This window comes from Galleria mellonella, unplaced genomic scaffold (genome assembly GCF_026898425.1).
Source record: "Galleria mellonella isolate WM207_F2 unplaced genomic scaffold, CSIRO_AGI_GalMel_v1 utg54, whole genome shotgun sequence".
In the NCBI taxonomy this organism is placed as follows: domain Eukaryota; kingdom Metazoa; phylum Arthropoda; class Insecta; order Lepidoptera; family Pyralidae; genus Galleria; species Galleria mellonella.
The window spans coordinates 1,771,688-1,792,893 of record NW_026442114.1 but is presented as its reverse complement, the minus strand read 5'-3'; the positions used below and the strand labels follow the sequence as shown (position 1 = coordinate 1,792,893).

The following is a 21,206-nucleotide window of genomic DNA, read 5'->3' as shown; positions in this document are numbered from 1 at the left end:
AATTTGTTTATTGAGGATTAATTAAAACACATATTGAAATCATTAAAAAATAAATAAGATTCTTAACTAATAAATAAGCCAAAGGAGTTCATCATATTAGACTTCATAGCTAATGATAAAAATATTAAGATATTGTTTTCCTACTGGCGGTATAGTTTAGTTTGTTCTATTGCAATACTATAAACAGATAGTCTTATAACACAATAGGTAAGCAATATAAGTACATTAAGAATTAAGGAGGGAGTGTCATTATATTTATTTATTTTACACCTTATTGCACCATTTATAAAATAGTAAATACAGTTAATTTTAATAAGAAATGATACAAAAGCCGGCCTAATTGCTAAGCAATCTTTTCCAGACAACCTTTGGATAGAGGACATTGAGAAAAGAAAAAAGACAAAGACACTTATATCTTAGTTATAATGGAAACAAAGCCACATGAAGCTTTTTATTTTTAGCTTTTTAGCCTGTAACAAACTTTTTTTTTTAAAATTACATTTACTTTTTCGGGTGACGACTCCTAAATTCAAAGTTAAAGAAAAATTTTCAAAATATACTTTTTTTTTTTTAGTACGTTTGTTCCGTTTGGAACAGGCTAAGGTCGGAGACCATGCTGCCTAGTCTTCAAAAAGATAATTTGTCTGGAATATCAAAATATACCTTATTGATCGTTGACACCTGACAATGACAAATCACAGCTCAATGCACAAGTTCTTTACTTTGACAGTTGACATGTTAGTTCACAAAAAAATATTCAATAATTATACCTACAAAAGATAAGATAAAACTTGAATAAACCACTCTGTCGCTGTACGTCTTTCGTACGCATCTCATATTTCATTTAAAAAGTGAAATACAAATTCTTTTGAAGCAGAAAGCAATTAAGTATTGTAAGTTTCAAACTTATTTTTCATTACTATCGAAGGTTACATCTGTTATAAGTTTGTAACTTACATAATCTGTTTCTTTTTATTTTAGTGTATTTACAATTCCATATATGTTTAAACCACTGTTTTTTTTTTTATAATGTAATGGTACATCTTTTTATTATTTAAGTGTAATAAATATAAAATAGAATATGTTTAGTAAAATACCCATATAATTTTCATATTGTTATTCATAATATACCTTATTACCATTTATTTTTATCAGCGAGTTAACTAAACGGTCAGATTATTTGATCAATTTTTATGTAAAATAATATCATGCTGACCACATGAATCATAATAATTAAATATATGTATATAAAAAAACTGTATAACTACATATTAAACGTGTTTCTTCTGTAAACTGCCACTAAAGATACCCTCTTAATAAAAAAATAAATAAATAGATTCATAAGATTAATTTGACTAATTACAAACTTTGGTTTTATAAGCTATTTTGTTATATTTCTTTTTGGGTAGGCACAGAAAATGTAATGAATATTCCTTTATTCTATCTTTTCTTTACACTCCTTGTTTATGTATTAATAATACACAGTTTTATTATTATTATTTTATTCAATTTATTTTAATATTATATAATAAAGTTTCATCAATTAGTTTCTAGGAAAAAACAACATCTTAACCCTGCAATGCTAGTTTCTTATTTCTATAATGAGATTTTTTTTAGATAATGTCAGTTCAAAGGATAGACATCACACAGCCTCTATGGGATCAAAGCACATTCTTTGGGAGGTTCAGGCATTTTGCATTCATCTCCAATCCCCTGTTGTCCTTGGTGCCTGAAAAAGAGTTGTATGAAGCCAAAGAGTTGTATTTTCAGTACAAGTAAGTTTTTTATAATTCACATTTAAAGTAAGTGCTTAATTTTTTCATATCATATATAACGAATTATCTGAGTCCATTAATATTACACCTGTAACATTACTAAAAATTAAGTGTTACATATCAATAATTGTGTATGGCAATGTTTTTAAAAACTACCCTCACTTTTATAACTTTTGTTGAAAAAGGTATTATTATGTAGGCTACTAATATATAGTCTGTCATTATGTAGTAATACAATGTTCACAATAAAAACCACGATTAATATGTATTTAAACTATAATGCTAAGAAAAACTTTGAAATTATTATAAAAAGTATTATATGGCGATAAAATTAATATTATATAATTATGCCTTAATTATATATAGCAAAGCCCTTATCCTGATAATTATGTTAATTTCATTCACCTAGAACAGTTTTTTTAACTGTTTAATGTGTTTAAATGGAGGAGGATGGGAAGGTCCACTTCCCACTTGGTTCACTTTGAAAACTGTTGTGTTACTGTCTGTTATTTCCTCTTTGCCATATTATTATTGTTTTGTCCTTCACTGGTGTCCTGCTATTATATGCTATTAGAATAGGTAATTGTAATTATTTCATCATCTACCATAAAAAAAGAACTCGAAGTCCCTTAGGTCAGGTCCAAGCAGAGCAGACACTATCTTTAATAAGGGCTTATTTTATGTTATCAATTTGGTAAACAATAATAAGTATTTATAAATACATTTTATAGAATAATAAATTTATGATTGGCAATAACCTTTGAACAGATAAGAAGTAAAACTCAGTAAAGATAAAATAAATGATTCTGTTATTTTTTTTTTTTATGCTTTATATATAGTAATTGAGAAATCTACAGAAGTATGTTTTTTTTTATTTGTTTTATTTATAGCCTTTATTCAGATCAACTTAGCCTAATAATATTGGTTCTAGTTTCTAGTTTAATATTTTACAAAATTAGAGATTTTTTTTATACATCTTAGAATGACAAACAAGCTGACAGCCCACCTGATGGAAAGTGGTAACCGTCGCCTATAGACATGATTTATGAAACCGTCAATGAAAGTTATAATTTACGTGAAACTAGTTTTATTATTGTGTGGTCCCAGCATAGAATAGGCCACCCCTGCTTCTCCTGCGGGTAAGAGGCGACTAAGGGAATTTAATGATTGAGGGATAGGCAGCAGCATTTCTCTTAAAACATCACTGAAACCTAATTAAGGTTGCCAACCCGCTTGCCAAGTGTGGTAACTTCTGGCAAAACAACCCAATAGGGGGAGGCCTATGTTCAGCAGTGGAGTTAACGGCTGATATAGTAATAAAAGTTTCATGAGGCATTTTGGCCATTAAAATTAGGTTTAAGTTTTGTTTTTTTTTTTTACATCTTTCATATTTTTTTTTTAGAGCAGGAAAAGAGCCAAAGGATACGCCTTATGAAAAGGTCGTAAAAGCAAAGCAGCTCTATGAATCAGCATTCCACCCGGACAGTGGTGAGCTGCAGAATGTCTTCGGAAGGATGTCATTCCAGATGCCTGGTGGGTGTCTTGTTACGGGAGCCATGTTGCAGTGGTACAGGTAATATTTGATTCCTATTTTTTTTTTCTTAATATGTTTTTGTTGTTTTTTTTATTGGTTTTTTTTTCTATTTTCGAAAAGCAAGCGTTATAAACTTATTTTAGTATATATTATATGGTATACAATAGTATATAGTTATATCGCACATATTAATTTATTAAGCAGATTAACAATTACCAAGAAACAAAGTTCTGAGACACGTTTTGTAAAGTTGACACAGTTTGATTAATAAAAAACAAAATTGGCAACTTTTTAAAAGGATGCCATAAGAAGTGATGATCAAGGAAAAATTTTTAAGGCAAAAAAAAGAAAAACAAAAAGTATTCGCAATAAATATTATTTACAAACTGTATAGGGTATATATTTTCATATATATATTAACTTTTAAATTATATATATATATATATATATATATATATATATATATATATATATATATATATATATATATATATTTGAATAAAAAAAATTGCCACTCCACATTTTTGATATAAAAACTTATACAATACATCCTTAAATGGTCCAGGGTCGAAAAACGAACGCGTTGTATGTAAATTCTGTACTTACTATGCATGATAGTGTGGAAAGTTACCTATTTATGTGTCGGTATGCAAAAGATCTATTTTATTTTAATATTTTACCTCTGATACGGGTATATATACATTTATATAGCTATTCTATTATTTGTTCAATTTTGATCCTTACCGTCATTGCTATAAGAAACAGTATGCAACAGTACAAAACAATACGGAAGTATTAGCTTGTAAAATGACCTTGTAATCAGGACGTACGAGATTTATTCTCTATAAATTCATTAATATTATATTTACCATAAAAAAAATCTTAATCGAGACTTGAATTCGAGACCGAAACTCCGTTAAAACTAAATTATAATTTACGCAACTTTTAATAATAACATTTATTTTATTTTTATTATTTAAATTTAAATGGAGTCATTATGTTTTTGTAAGAATGTAACGACGATGGATCTTTAAAAAATAAGATAAAAATGTAATAATATGTAATACAGTCATAATATAATCGAATATAACAAAAAGTTTTTATTATACCTATTTATTTATTTTAAGCACTATTATTTCGATAAAAAAAAACTTACTAAGGTTGTTTCCCAAATAATGTCATAAACAAAAGATAAGACATACCTTCTTATTCGAAAAAAAAAAGTTCTCGTTGGTAGTCAGGTAAAAATAAGTTTTGGCGCGAAATACATATATTAGGTATGTTGCCAAAAATTGTTCTACCGTCACATAAAATCGCTTACATGATAATTTGTTTATAAATAGGTCGTTTGCCTTGAATATGAGCACTTATGAGTTTTCTGGCTAACCTTAGAACCTAATTTAAAAGTATGTTACTAATTGTTCACATATTTTTTGAGTAATTCAAAATTAGAACGCTATTTGCATATAAATGATAGATATGTATGAAGACTTTTTAATTATTTGTTGAGTCAACAAAACCATCTCTAGTTACAGGTTACTCAATAGTTATTATATCTCATAATGCTTATCGTTGTTTTAATTTATGTATATGTATATATATATATATATATACATATATATATGTATGTATATATATGTATATATTTCTTATGTATTAGTTTATCCATATATATTAAAAGTAATGTTTATGTATTATATGTGCATTTCTTATGTGTATATTATATTTATATTGTGTATTGCCTTAATGTGTTACTATAATTATCACATATTTTTCACCACATCTGCCCTACTGCCATACTGCCGTGTGACCTCTGCAAAGATTGGACCACCCCTTCCTTTCCCGTGGGTATTGTAAGACGCGACTAAGGGAACTTAATGGTCGAGGCGTATGCTCACCCTCTTCAAAAGGTCTCAAACCTTTTCCAAAATTTTCTATTGACTCCATCAACTGTTAACCTGTAAATCGTAAATTCCACTACGATAACTCACCGCCCATCAGTCCGCATTAGAAAGGTTATCTTAAAAGTTATGTTCTTAGTACCCACTTAATGGGGAGAAAGGGATTGTTAGCAATGGAGTTTGACAGTTCTATTGCTAGCAATATGCCCTATTAGGTCGACCTCCACGTGGTTCCCCCTGGAAATCATCGTGAACAATTCTTGTTGAATTCGTCACGATGGGCCAACTGACCTACTTCATCCTCACCTATCATCCTTCACTGGTGCCCCGCCGGTGTATATCGATAGCGCGGGTGGGGTAACCATTCCATTATCATCCATTTAAAAAAAAAAAGTACCCACTTAATGATGAAGCCCAAATTCTTTACCCATATAATTACCTAATCGACTGCAAACCTTGGCATATGCGAGCGTACATCAAAAGCGCAACCGCAAGTGCTTGGGAATCCAAATCCAGTACATAGAACAAAAAAAAAAAATGGTCGAGGCGTGTGAATCCAGTGTCCTCCTTTTTTGATGACGTTTTACATCATCAAAGCCTAACTGCGACAGCAAACTCGATTGCCAAACGTGACGACTACTAGCAAAATACTCCAACGGGGAGAGGCCTATGTCCAACGGTGGACTTAATGACATATGGTGATGATGATGATGATGATGATGATGAAGATATTTTAATCACTACTAGCTTCTGCATCCTTATAGAGGGACTATATCATAATAGTTACTTGTCACGGCCAAATCAGTTAAAACTCGTAATGTAATGTAATGAATATTAATACGATCCAGATGTATTATATTTATATCGGCTTTATTTACATATTAATTTCATGCTTTACATTTAGGAAAGAATTTGAAAAATCGTATATTTAATAATCGGGAAAAAAAAAATAACACCCGCTCCTATACCAAATCCTTCACAGTGCAAGCTGCTAGACTCTGGTATTCCTTCCCAAATGATACCAGAATACATGCACCGTCATATTGTATTGTATTGTAAAGTCTTTATTGCACATAATTCAAATTGAGCACTGATAAATGATTTAATATTCAATGGCGGACTTATCCCACAAAGGGATCTCTTACACTTAACCTTTGAAAAGCTAAAAGAAAACAAAACAAACAAGCACAAACAAAAAAAATTACAATTTACAGTTGTGTTACTTATATGTATAATAGTTATTCTATGTTTATATATATATATTTAGCTATATTTATATATGTATCTATATATATATATATATATATATATATATATATATATTAATATGTTTATATGCATATTATATATTTCTAATTTAATTTATTTATCCTCTGTTGCTTACTATATAGCTAATAATAATTAATTGTTTATCATATTATTTATGATATATTTTTTGCACCATATATGTTATGCTTTATATACAAACTCTATAGATACTTCCTCCTTTTGAGTTCTCTAGGTAGAAGTAATCCCTTTAAGGTATAAGTCCGTCTGTGTACATTTTTATTATAACCTAATATCTGTACTATAAGTAAATGTACAAAAGCATAAAAATAAATAAAAAAGTAGAAAACGGAAATGATATTAATTCACAAATGTTACTATACAATATGTGATTGTATAAACGACGTTGAACTATAATTATTAGAAAACATAATATGTTGACAATACGAACTTGACATGATTTTAACATTCGTAATGAATATAATGACAGTTTTATAAAAAATAATTTTATTACTTTTTATAATAATAATAAATGTATAATATTTAATTTTAATTGAATTGTATAAAGAATAATAATAGATTAATTCAAATATGTATTTGCATGTCTGTAAGGACTAAAAGTGAGATCTATATAACATAAATAACCATACCATCTATTATGTACTACTTTTATAACAAATAAATTTCATTTCATTTCATTTCAATGAAGTAAAGAGTATTAAACTGGGTATAGAATTGTCTATGCCCGTGAAAAAGCTAAATTATGTAAAAGAGTCTGTTATAATAATTATAAAACATGGTTTTTACTCGAAATAGTTATAATTACTATTTATAGATAGTCGGTCATGAATACATACATACATGTATAATTATGTATCAACATATATTTATAAAGATAAGATCAAAAAAATAAAAACATTACCAGACATAAACAATAAAATAAAAATATATATATATATATATATATATATATATATATATATATATATACAACTCAGAATGGCAAACATGCTGACGGCCCACCTGATGGAATATATATATATTTTTTTTTTTTTTTTTTTTATAGAACTTAGAATGGCAAACAAGCTGACGGCCCACCTGATGGAAAGTGGTAACCGTCGCCTATAGACATGAGCAGTACCATGGACATAACAGAGTATACTGTTTCGCCCATGATACCCCCCATGCGTTGCCATTCCTGAGGACTCAGGTGTTATTCCTCTGTACCCAGTAAATTCACGCCATATCCCACCCTTCAAACCGAAACGCAGCCATGCAAACACAACTGCTTCACGGTTGAAACACGAATGGGACAGAGGTACCCAAGCAATCGACTTTTGTACAAAGTCGATTGCTTGCAAAATCGAGTTTTGTACAAATATATATATATATATATATATATATTTTTATTAGGTTTTGTGTAATGCCAAGACAAACAAAAACCACTTAAAGTAACTTATTGTTCGTGCAGTCATAATATTTAATAAGTCAACAATACAATTAAATTATATAATTATGCCCATGTAAACTTAATACGACCAGATAAGTAGATAATATGTTATTTAGGTACAAAGGCTAAGTAGCATATAATAGATATATTCATATCTATTACAGATATGAATATTATTTATACACTACCTGTGTACCGCGGCTTCACTTGCGCGAAATATTATATAAAGTGTCCTATGTTGTAAGTTTCTTGTAAATAGATGATAATGGAATGGTAACCCCGCCTGTGCTATCGGTATACCCTGGCGGGGCACCAGTAAGGGATGATAAGTGATGATGATACAACTTAGAATGGCAAACAAGCTGACGGCCCACCTAATAGAAAGTGGTAACCGTTGCCTATAGACATGAGCAGTACCATGGACATAATAGAGTAGGTATACAGTTTCCCCCATGATACCCCCCCATCCGTTGCTATTCCAGAGGACTCAGGTGTTCTTCCTCTGTATCTTGTAAATTTACTATCATATCCCACCATTCAAACCGAAACACAGTCATGCAAACACAACTGCTTCACAGTTGAAACAATGTTCAAGCAATCCTGTATTTTAAGTTTCTTGTAAATAGATAATAATGGTATGGTAACCCCGTCTGCGCTATCGGTATACGCTGGCAGGGCACCAGTGAGGGATGATAAGTGACGATGAAGCAGGTCAATCAGCCCATCGTGACAAATCACTAATGAATCAATCACGATGGTTTCCAGGGAGAACCGCGAGGAGGTCGACCTAACCTAACCTATTACTAACAATCCCTTTCCCCCCATCTTCTAAGTTGGGATGCAACCTATTCGTACATCAAATTTCAATCAAATCCGTTCCAGTAGTTTTTGCGTGAAAGTGTAACAGACATCCATCTGTAATTTCAAATTTTCATATTTATATATGACTAACTGATTACCGCGGCGTCACCCGCCTGGATATGTATATAAAGTGTCCTACAGTGTTGGTTATATCCTAACATAGCATATGTTAGAATATAACCAACCCGTGTATCAATTTTTATTGAATTCCCTTTAGTGATTTTACATGAAGAAGTAACAGAACATCCATCCATCAATTGTTACAAACTTTTGTATATATTATTAATAATATCATCATCATCATATCAGCCTTTAACTGTGGGGGTGTCCTTGGGGGGTTTTGCCAGTAGTTGCCATGCTTGGCAGGCGGATTGCTAACTGCCAGTTAGGGTTTGATGCAATGACGTTTTAAGAGGGACTAAAGGGACGGTTTAATACCTTTAGTCGCTTTTTGCGAGGGGATAAAACAATTCGGGAAAATCCGGTCAAAAATGCCCAGAGCGACAAAATTTAGGACTGCTGGCAGTTTAAAAGGCTAGTAAACTGTTTTTTTATCTGGGCGGCAATTTTTGCTCATAGCAATGACTTTTGACCATAGCAATGACTTTTGCCCATAGCAATTACTTTTGCACATAGCAATGACTTTTGCTCCTAGCGGCGTTATTGGTCCATGGCAGTATTTTCCGTTTTTAGTGGTTATTTTGCTCGTAGCGCTGATTTTTGCCCATAGCGGTAATTATTGCCTATAGCGGAAATTTTTTGCTTATAGCGTAAATTTTTGCTCATATCAGTAATTTTTGCCCATAGCGGTAATTTTTTTCCGCAGCGGCAAATTGCTAGATCAGACACTTGTACTGATGCATTGTATTTGTCACAGAACCGCGACGGCCGTGGTGTTCTGGCAATGGGTGAACCAGTCGTTCAACGCGCTCGTGAATTACACGAACCGAAACGCGAATTCACCGCTCACGACGACGCAGATGGGCGTCGCATACGTTTCGGCGACATCAGCCGCTATGGCCACGGCGTTAACGTTTAAATTCGTGGTGCAGAAGCGCGCTACGAATCCTATTCTGGCTGTAAGTATTGCCTTTATTTGCCTCTGTATGACATTATTATATAAAGTGTTACCAAATTATCTGCGTTCCCTGCTACAGGGCATAGTATTAGATATATACATTACGATAAAAAAGAAATTTCATGTCGGAGTAGTATGAAATTGTTTAAAAAAAATAAAATTATAAAATACTTAAATTTCTTTATTGTTTGTAAAACATCTTCATAACTATACGTTTCTCTATTACATTGTTGGTCGTATTCGTCAGTTTTAGCGTAACGTTTTTTAAAAGGCACTTTTTACACAGGGTGAAAAATTTACATTTATTAAGGATATTTTTTTTGTATGAAAAATTTTATGACATTTGAGATACAAGATTCTATCATTATTATCAGTTACTGCTCTGTCGATACTACAAGAGACATATTGGAGGTATTTTGAGATTAACACATTGGATTGGGTTGTTGTCCATATATGTATGTATTTACAAAAAAAAAAATATATTGTATGTATGACAGTTGACTAGAACAAAATCAGCTTAATTTCGGACTAGATGACACTATTTATAAAGTTACTGTTTGGCTTATATAAAATAACAGTGCTGTAGCGGTAAATAAACTGCCATAGCATAATGCTGAGTGTTGGCCATATTGGCAACAAATTGTTACATACTAAGAAGAATAAGGAATTACATAGAATAAATGATAAAATTAAAATTGTAAATCATATGGTTGCCTCCTTTCTTCTTATGCAAATATAATTAGTAAAAAGAGGACGAAAGATACACCATCAGTTGCTATTTTTCTCAATTCATAACAGGCTAGCGTATAGAAAATGTGTATGTAAAATTTTCATTCATATTGATATGTCAGTTATTTGTCAATAACAAATCATGCATTACTAGATTATATATTCGACACAGTTTATGTAGAAAGTATGCAAGCAGGTTGTATGTGAATTTGGTAGGGTTATACGGCCAATAGAACCAAGTGACATATCTTGATGAATTTTACTTCTACGGACTAGTCGAAAGGCGGATGCGTTTTTATATGTCTATCCCTCTCTAACGCATTGGCAACGTCGTAAATACAACGAGCAACACACTATGTGAATTATGCATCCTATCTATTCTATTCCGAAATCTTTGGTTATTACATATTAATATTATTATTTTTTGTTTTGTTTTGTGTGAATGCAATAAAGCTTTTTTTCTTCTACTCGTTTAATAACTGGCTCCTTAATGAAGTCAGTTAATAATTTATTTACTTATATTTCAGAGATTTGTACCATTCGTGGCGGTGGCTGCGGCCAACTGGGTCAACATTCCGCTGATGAGGCAAAACGAAATTATATTAGGTAATTAAATATATAATTTATATAATATAGCTGATTGATATTCAATGGCAAAAGCGTTTAACGATACGACATCCAGGAACTGAAGAATAGAGAAAGCTAGCAAGAAAGCTAGTAAGGTATAAAGCGCGATGTCATATTTCTGTGGACATTTTTAACATTTCCCTTCACTACTCTGCTCCTATTGACCGTAGCGTGATGAAAAGTATACTACAACCTGGCCAGGAGTATGAAGAATAATTGTACCAAGTTTCGTTAAAATCCGTCCAGTAGTTTTTGTTTCTATAACGAACATACAGACAGACAAAAATTTTACTGATTGCATTTTTGGCATCAGTATCGATCACTAATCACCGCCTGATGGTTATTTTGGAAATATATTTCATGTACAGAATTGACCTCTCTACAGATTTATTATAAGTATAGATTAGTTTTCTGCCCGCAACTTCTTATGCGCGAATTTCAGAAATAGAAAAACCATACAATTGAAATAGCGTTATATTTATTTTAGCAATATATCAATATTATTGTTGACGTGTCATTAATTTTAGCAGTAAAGACCCCTCTGATTGACATTTCCTTCACTTGTAAATTTATTGTATTATTTTTTATAGTCGATCGATATTTGAATAATTAATTATTATTCTCTTTTATTCTCATTGCAAATATAATTTATATAAGTGACATTATGTATAACGATTTAATATAAATTTAATGTTTAATATGTAGCGATAAATAATATATGAGTGTGTGTTAATTGTTGTAATAACAATATAATATTAAAACATAGAATAGATGTAGATCATTTAATGTTAATGTAATCGTGACATAAGTTATTAATGACAGATCGCTTAGATGATAAAAAGCCTATGATAGTAGGAGGAGTACCACATTAATGATGTGCGTTTGCGTTTTGATGATGAACGGATGATATGATGAAGATGATGATGATGAATAAATACACCTAATATTTGAAGCGTTTTAACTAGGGTAAATAAAAAATAAATAATTTTGAAGCGTTGATGTAATATAAATTTGATGTAATGCGTTTAAGTTTTCTTTTGCAAATAAGTTATAGTTTGAAACCTGAAAGGTCATGTAAATTTCTCCTGCGTTATGATTGGCGTTCTCACGATGTCGTGATGAGCGACTCTTATGACTGGTTGATGTTGTGTGTGATTATCTATTAATAACTTAGCAGTCGTCCATTGGCTTTACCGCTGAAAACGCTTCATTGTACGCAGGAGTGATGAACATTTATGGCATATTATTAATGCTTTAACAGTGCGTCATAATTCTATTTTTCGCTATATTTTAATAAAATATAAATATTTCCATTCCTATATCGTTTAAAGCAGCCTTTCACAAAGTGGGCGATAACGCTTTCTTGTGGGCGCTGTAGGCCTAATGGGGGGCCGGTGGTAAGAGACCCAGATAAAATAATGGGGGTGTTGTGTAGACGCTTGGGGGGTGATTTGTTGATCTTGAATAGTGCTTTTTGTGTAGGTGAAAAAATGGGGGCGCTAAAAAATAATTTATTCTCAAAGTGGGCAGTAGACAAAATAAGTTTGGGAACCCCTGTCTTAAGGTAGTAAGGTCAAAATTAGTACTATGTGGCGTGTGTTAATAATTTTAAGGCTGTTTAATGCGAATAAAGGCATTTCATTGTAATTCACAGTTGTGAAAACCGCATCTAATTTGGTGCAGCAATTTTTGCGTGATTAAATATAATATATGCGGGAATAAATATACGTATAGACAGACAAATTTTTAAAATTTTATTATTATGCCTTCTATTGGTTTTATATTATATATATTAAACATCCTCTATGTATGTATAGATATAGTCTATTTATAGTTTTAACATATATTTTTTTTAATGGATGATAATGGAATGGTAACCCCGCCTGCGCTAACGGTATACGCCGACGGGGCACCAGTGAGGGATGATATGTGAGGATGAAGCAGTTCAGTTGGCCTATCGAGCCTAACAAGAAATCAATCACAATAGTTTCCAGGGGGAACCGCGTGGAGGTCGACCTGATAGGGTATATTGCTAGCAATGAGATTATTAATTCCCATTGCTACCAATCCCCTCTCCCCCCAGATTTAATATATTAGTAAAATATTACATTTGTTCTCAGGTTTGGATGTGACAGACGAGAATGATAAAGTAATAGGGAAGTCGCAATTGGCGCCCGCCAAGGGGATATCGCAGGTCGTAACCTCCAGGTATGTAAGGTAACCACTACTATACCAGAGGGAGACTTTGTACAAAAGTCGATTGCTTGGGTACCTCTGTCCCATTCGTGTTTCAACCGCGAAGCAGTTATGTTTGCATGACTGTGTTTCGGTTTGAAGGGTGGGATATGGCGTGAATTTACTGGGTACAGAGGAATAACACCTGAGTCCTCAGGAATGGCAACGCATGGGGGTATCATGGGCGAAACAGTATACTCTGTTATGTTCACGGTACTGCTCATGTCTATAGGCGACGATTACCACTTTCCATCAAGTGGGCCGTCAGCTTGTTTGCCATTCTAAGTTGTATAAAAAAAAACTTTCCATCAGGCGGACTGTTAGCTTGATTGCAAATACTCAGATTGGATGATATATGTGACGTTACTTAGAAAAATTATACGTGGTAAACCCACCAGGATCGTGATGTGCGCGCCGGGCATGCTGCTGCTGCCCGTGATCATGGAGAGGATCGAGCACCGGCCGTGGATGCAGCGCATCAAGTGGGCGCACGTGGGCATACAGACCGCCATCGTCGGCATGTTGTGAGTACACTGTGCTGCGCTGTCACGTCATAGAGAGGGAGAGTGTGTGAGAGAAGGTGGAGGGCACGGGAAAGGAAGGGCGAGAGAGAGAGAGATAGATGAGAGGAAAAGAGAGAGAAAGAGAGGGACGAGAGGGAGAGAGAGCGATGAGAAGCACAAGGAGAGAGGAAGGAGAGAAAGAGAGAGGAAGGAGGAGGGGCGAGAGAGAGAGAGAGAGCGATGAGAAGCACAAGGAGAGAGGAAGGAGAGAAAGAGAGAGGAAGGAGGAGAAGCGAGAGAGAGAGAGAGAGAGCGATGAGAAGCACAAGGAGAGAGGAAGGAGAGAAAGAGAGAGGAAGGAGGAGGGGCGAGAGAGAGAGAGAGCGATGAGAAGCACAAGGAGAGAGGAAGGAGAGAAAGAGAGAGGAAGGAGGAGGGGCGAGAGAGAGAGAGAGAGAGCGATGAGAAGCACAAGGAGAGAGGAAGGAGAGAAAGAGAGAGGAAGGAGGAGGGGCGAGAGAGAGAGAGAAAGGGAGTAAGAGATTTTTATTGTTACCATTAGCTTTGTGGTACAGGGCAGAATGTATTGAAAATTGATACAATTTTATGATTGGGTAAAAAGTGAAAGAAATCGTATGAATTTGTAAAAAAATATTATGAAATTTGGATAAACACTTCTGGCAACCCTGAACTTGAGAGATTGAGTAGTTTTTATTATAATAAGTGGCAAAGCTGCATCGGGGCGTTAGTATTTATATAAATATAATTAATATTTTTTTTAATATCTCATGTTAAATTTTTTCAGCCTCACATTCATGGTGCCCACTGCGTGTGCATTGTTCCCACAGAGATGGTAAGTTCACTATGTAGTAATTTATCTATATTCATTCCACTAACAGTAGTGTGCATCCGACTGTCAATATTTAAACGCTATTATTATTAGTTTCTCTTGAGATTGATAACTTATATGGATTCTATTGAAATTGTAGGATTAATTTTTTTTTATACCACTGAGGTGGCAAACAAGCATACGGCCCACCTGATGGTAAGCGGTTACCGTAGCCTACGAACGCCTGCAATACCAGAGGTATTACGCGCGCGTTGCCGACCCTGAAGAAACCTCTTTACCCCCCTTTTGAACCCCATGCTGTAGTCTCTTGGGAAAACCTCGGCAGGGAGCTCATTCCATAACCTGAGCGTTCGTGGGAGAAAACATCTGTGCAACCGCTTTGTACGCGACCATTTAGGCTGTAACGTATATATAATTGTAGAGTTCATCTTATAAATATATTTGTAACAAAATGTTTTTTTGTCTACTTGTTTTTTTTTTTGAAAAGTGACTTGAAAAAAAAAAGTGACTTTTTCTCCTTTTTTGGTTACTTGGCTGTATCTTCGCTAATATGGGCGGGAAAGCTAAGGTTTGAGGAAAATTTTACAGTCTATTGTTCCTTAAAGAACCCACTAAATCCCTGGAGCGATCGGTTCAACGGTTTTTCCCGGACCAATTGATTGAAATTTTGGAAAAAATAAGGGAACAAGGTTTTTGTCCCTTAAACTCACCCTAATCCATTCAAAAATCAATAATTTTATTTGTTTTTCACTTTTTACTCAATTTTTTGTTTTTTAAAAATTATATATATATATATATATATATATATATATATATATATATATATATATGGTATAGTATCACCCTTCACTGGTGCTCCGCCAGCGTATCCCGTTAGCGCAGGCTAGGTTATCATACCCTTTTTTACCCTTAAAGAAAATTTACTATTTTCTTTAAGGGTAAAAAAGGGTAACACTGAAAGAAATACAAAGATTTTTGCATTAGTTGATTATTGATTAAATTATGAATGAATGAATGAAAACCTTTTATAGTTCCCTTCAAAGAATTATACAGATTATAAAAATTAACAATATATAAAAAAATAATTATTGTGTATTACTATTTTATGTTCTGTTTTATTGTTAAAATTACTATTTGAAAATGGAATTGCCAATATTTTTTAATAACCGTTAACAATATATTAAAAAAAAACTTGATTGTGAACAGAGATATGTTTTTTTTTCCAGTAAATTGTCCATAGACACAATCAAGCGTTTCGAGAAGGACAAGTACGATGAAATAGTGAAGAACACAGGTGGAAACCCGCCGGAGTATGTTTATTTCAACAAGGGCTTGTAAATGAATATATGTTGTTAAAGTAATACGATTAGTCACGTAAGTAGGATTTAAAATACGCTACAATATCCCCTTACTTAAAAAAAATACGCTCCCATATTAACAATGTCTAATTCGACATTTAATGTCATTATTTTGACGTTAAATGTCAGTCATCATATGATGGCATCACTCATTGATTAGGTTTTTTTTTAATTTATTTAGCGATAAGTAATGGAGTTATTGTTTCCATTGACAATTGGCTGTTTTACTAGTAGTTGTTGTTGATTTACTTTCGGAAGATTTGATGTCGATATATTTAATAATTTGTAATTTTCAAGTGAAATACGGTCTAATTTTTAAATTTGCCAAAATGAACTAGTCTAGACAGGTCGAGACTAAATAGTGATGGGAGTGAGCTTGAACAATGCGATATTCTTTCGGAATGAATATAGGTTCAACCAGTTCATTTAAAGTAGCTAGATCTTAAGGTAGAAGTGTAATATAAATAGTTGCACAACACTATGAATATTGACACGTTGACTGCCGACTACGAGATAACTCGTAGATTGAGTTTTTTTCTAGGACGCCAACTACGAGTTATCTCGTCCTGTGTTTTCTTGCCATTTTTGTGCAGCTATGATTAAACTTGGAATATACCAGTGCTAATATCGATAGATGGCTTCTGGGAAAGGAACAAAAAATCATTGTGTAAACAGAAAATTTATTAAAAATTAACCAAAAATATATAATTAATAAATTTATTCAAATTCAAAAAGTAAAATGATATTTTAACATTTGTTTAATTCTTTTTGTTTTTTGATAATATGCATTAGAATTACAGGTTTTAATAATTTAATGTGATAAAATCAAATTGTCACATTTTAGGATTTTTTAATATTGCCGTGGCAGTCAATGTGTTAATTTATTGTAAATTGTTCATACTTCAAGTGGTTACATAGATTCATTTACCAGTTTCGCTATATAAGGGAAGTGTTGACTCTTAAACAAGGTAGTGGTTACTTGTTCTGTCTTGTTGTGGTCTTGTGGAAATTTCTATAAGATTTTAATAGGTAGATCTAAAAGTAAGGAAATTTTAGAATCTATGAGTCAAATTTTCTTTTAAAAATTTACGAGATAAGGGACAAGCCATCAATAAAAAAAATGACTGTTCATTTGTATGGTTTTAAAAAAGCGGGAAAAGTGCTAGAAATTCAGAGATAAAATTTATGATGTCTATGAATTTACGCGCCAAATCGTAGCTATTTTGTTTACTAAGTTTTAATTATTCTAAAAATTGTTAAGTCTTCGTGATTTGTGTCATTGAGAGTTATTTTTTAATTTTGAAAAATTTACGCGTGAAATAGTGGAATGTTTTGGACAGTTTCAACTATTTTTTTTTAATTGTTAAAGCTTTAAATATTTTTTTTATTGTTTTTCAATTGTTTGGTTTTTTGGAATGTTTTTTTTTCATGCTTTAGTCTTGATTCACACGAATTTTTATTATATTGCTAGTTCGTAAACACGATACTTATTCATACATACTTGCATGTTAATTTTATATTGTTATTATTAAAAAAATACGAAAGCATTTGTGTAAAGCAGATTGGTAATATATCTGTATTTTATCTGTAATAAATTTTCTATTGTACAAATACAAAACAAAAACCTTATGTTCTATCTCTTTCTAATTGCGCGATAAATATTTTTTTTGTTCTATTATCCCAGTGAGAAAAACCAAGGCTCTGTACCCATACAGCCTAAATTAGAATAAGGTACGCATGAACGGCGGAATCATTTCATTTGAATGAAAAATAAAAATAAATCTATGTGAAAAACTGTAATATTGTGTCAAGAGTATAGAATTATTTCATTGTACAAATAGAAAATGTTTAAGAAATTGTTAACGCCTATTGGTCTAGTGATTTGGTGGTACTTAGATCAGGTGCTTCGACTAATTATTGAAAATTCCATTAAAAAATGTGGGTGTTATTCTAATGTTTTTTTTTTTAAACATTTTAACGATTTATAGTGACGATGATAACTTAAAATGTTATATAAAAAAAGAGATTAACCGAAATTTAAAAATGGCGGCAAAATAATTTTCCTTACAGCGCCAAATTGTTAGATCTGGCACTGATTTATGTATCTCCACACTGGGACTTAAGGCCATTATCCAACATCATGTTTTCTTGCTCTAGTGCTATTTTTTTATACTAATTATTATTTTGTTGTATATAAAGCTTGTGTAGGTTTTTTTTGTAATCATGAGATCTGGTCATTTTTTAATATTCGTGTCATATATTTTTTATTTTTTTTTTCATGATGTACATTCCAAATAACGCCTTGCGAACGCTTTTTAATATTCCGTTTTTGTTCACTTTATGGTTTTAAATATATTTTTTTTAAGTCTAGTCTTTAATTTGCTGTAACGCTCAATTTAGTTTTTGTTTTATGGAAAAAATAACAAATTTTGTAATCGAGTAGAAATGTTGCACCAAAATTGTAAGATTGGCATTCTTTTTTAAATGTTTGAAAAAACATTTTAATTTTGTTATGTTGCTAACGAATTATGCTTGTTTTAACGCCACATTTGGAATTATAAGCAATAATTAAAGTTGTTTGATAATTTATGGTGTATTATTAATTAGTTGTTATGGTTGATGGTATAAAAATATCTCACGATGTTTTAGTACAGTCTATGGTACGAATAGACAATTTTTTTTTTGTTAACACAACGACAAAAGATTGGAGTAACACTGCCATGTAAGGTACGTAGGTGAACAGTATAGGTATAAACTGTTCTATAGTACATAGATGTTGTGTAGGTGAAAATGATGATGATGTAGGATGATGATGATTGTCTTGGTCATTTAATAATCTTATAGTCATCTTCTATTGAGGACACACTACTTGCAAACTATTTTAATTCAGAAAAACTCAGCTTTTGTATAATGTGGCCACTATCCTAATGTCGAAGTTAGGACGTTAGAACAACTGAAGGTACTGCTCATGTCTATAGGTGACGGTTACCACTTTCTATCAGGTGGGCCGTCAGCTTGTTTGCCATTCTAAGTTGTATAAAAAAAAGTTCTTTATTTGTACACGTTATGGACGTGTTTATATTTTTTGTCTCTCCTAATAAATAAAAAGTGCATAAGTTAATTTTTTTTTCAAGCTAAAACAAAGATAATATTTTTAATTTGTCGCATAATTACATCAATGTGTATAAACTACTTTTCTTTGTACTACTGCGCTTCCGAACCGGTAGGACCTACTATTTAGTTTAGTAGGTCATACTAATTTAGTTTGGTAGTAACTTAAAAGCGTATTAAATGAATCATTGGAATAGTAATAACGTTCTTTGTTGCTTTCTGAAGCTAAAACAATAAATTATTATAAATAAATTATTGTAGTTTTTATTTCTTTCCTAATACCGAATATATATGGGAGGGGGGGTTATTGTCCAGCAGTGGCCAAATTGGCTGCAGTGATGATGATGATGGCCGAATAAATAGGTTATAAATATATCTAATATATAGATAGATACTCTTTATTTCCTTCAAAAGACTACAGTAGTAAATTTATAGATACAAACAAATGGCTGGCAGCACACCTGCAATGCCGTTAGTGTTGTGAGTGATCATGGGCGGCGGTAGTCACCATTAGGTGCATGCACGTTTGCCCTTGTGTTATAAAAAAAAATTATAAGAAATGTTCACACTGAGAAAACAATGGACGGCCTTATTGCTAAAAGCAAAATATTGATAAACAGGTATTGTGCCACAAAGAAAAACCGAATTCAATCGTGGAAAAGCCAGTTATTATTTCAGCGTTTAACTGTCCACTGCTAAACATAGGCTTTCCACAAAAGCGTAGTTTTGTCAATAGTTGTCACGCTTGGCAAACCCATTTATTTTGATTTAAATACCAAACTACTAAATCCATTTTGATAAAATTTCTATGAAACCAATCCGTAGGTATATTCTTTTAAATAAAAAAAAGAATTTTCCAAACCTGTGTTTAATAACGGAGCTGAGAGTAAACCTCCTCTTTTGTTAAGTCGATTGAGAAAGGAAATAAAAATTTGAAACCTATTGATAGTATTTATATAATATATATGAATTTTGTATATAAAATCAATTAAATCACAGAATCACTGAGTTGTTAATATTATTTTCTAATATCTAACTTTTTTATGCAATTTGGAAAAGACCATACTTGTTAACCTGTTATATAGGGGGGAAGGGATTGTTAGTAATAGGGAGATTAGTCCACATTGCTATCAATATATCCTATCAGGTCGACCTCCACGCGGTTCCCCCTGGAAACTATCGTGACTAATTTACGATGGGCTAACTGACCTGTTTTTTTTCATCCTCACCAATCCTCTATGGTGCCCCGCTAGTGTATACCGATGGCGCAGGTGGGGCTACTATTATGTTATTATCGTCCATTAAAAAAAACCTGTTGTGTAGTGGTACCTCTTGCCTATAAATATGAATATGGGCATCAATGAATATATCGAGACTCCCATGTATTTCGCCCATGATACCACCCATGCGTTGCCATTCCTGAGGACGCAGATGTTATTCCTCTGTACCAAGTAAATTTACGCCATATCCACCCTTCAAACCGAAACACAGCCATGCAAACACAACTGCTTCACGGTTGAAACACGAATGGGACAGAGGTACGCAAGCAATCGACTTTTGTACAAAGTCTCTTGTCTGTACAGCGCAACTCTTTATATTGTTGTAGTCACGTTAAAAATGATTACGCTACTTTGCGAAAGAAGTAGATATATATCTTTACACACTGCGTAGATTGTTATTTATACCACAGATAATATGATACGATTCTAGTATCTATACAAATATTATAAAGATATTTTTTTTTTGTTGAGGTTATTGGTGTTTTTGTATGATTGTTTGTAATAAATAAATTTAAAAATTACTTAACTGATTGCAAAAATTCTGTCATCCATAGATAGCTAGATTATCAGCGAGTAATGTAGGCCAACTTTAAAAAAAAAAATGAAATCCGTGCCATATATATATCATTTTAAAAAAAATTTAAATTC

At 32.3% G+C, this 21,206-nt stretch overlaps 1 protein-coding gene across 1 annotated transcript; it reads left to right on the top strand.

Moving 5' to 3' along the window:
- The first annotated feature begins 730 nt into the window (after positions 1 to 730).
- LOC113512754 (sideroflexin-2) lies at positions 731 to 19,530 on the top strand. The gene is made up of 9 exons (XM_052898834.1): positions 731 to 893; positions 1,618 to 1,775; positions 3,178 to 3,348; positions 9,665 to 9,866; positions 11,122 to 11,200; positions 13,342 to 13,429; positions 13,855 to 13,980; positions 14,765 to 14,812; positions 16,036 to 19,530. The coding sequence occupies exons 2-9, from the start codon at positions 1,621 to 1,623 to the stop codon at positions 16,145 to 16,147; spliced, it is 981 nt and encodes a 326-aa protein (XP_052754794.1). The 5' UTR covers positions 731 to 893; positions 1,618 to 1,620; the 3' UTR covers positions 16,148 to 19,530.
- The last annotated feature ends 1,676 nt before the right edge of the window (positions 19,531 to 21,206 follow it).

Bases quoted from the DNA above. Each gene is read 5' to 3' on its own strand.
- LOC113512754 (XM_052898834.1), top strand. From the start codon at position 1,621: ATGTCAGTTCAAAGGATAGACATCACACAGCCTCTATGGGATCAAAGC. The intron at 1,776-3,177 runs GTAAGTTTTTTA...TTTTTTTTTTAG, and splicing joins GAGTTGTATTTTCAGTACAA to AGCAGGAAAAGAGCCAAAGG. The intron at 14,813-16,035 runs GTAAGTTCACTA...TTTTTTTTCCAG, and splicing joins GCATTGTTCCCACAGAGATG to TAAATTGTCCATAGACACAA.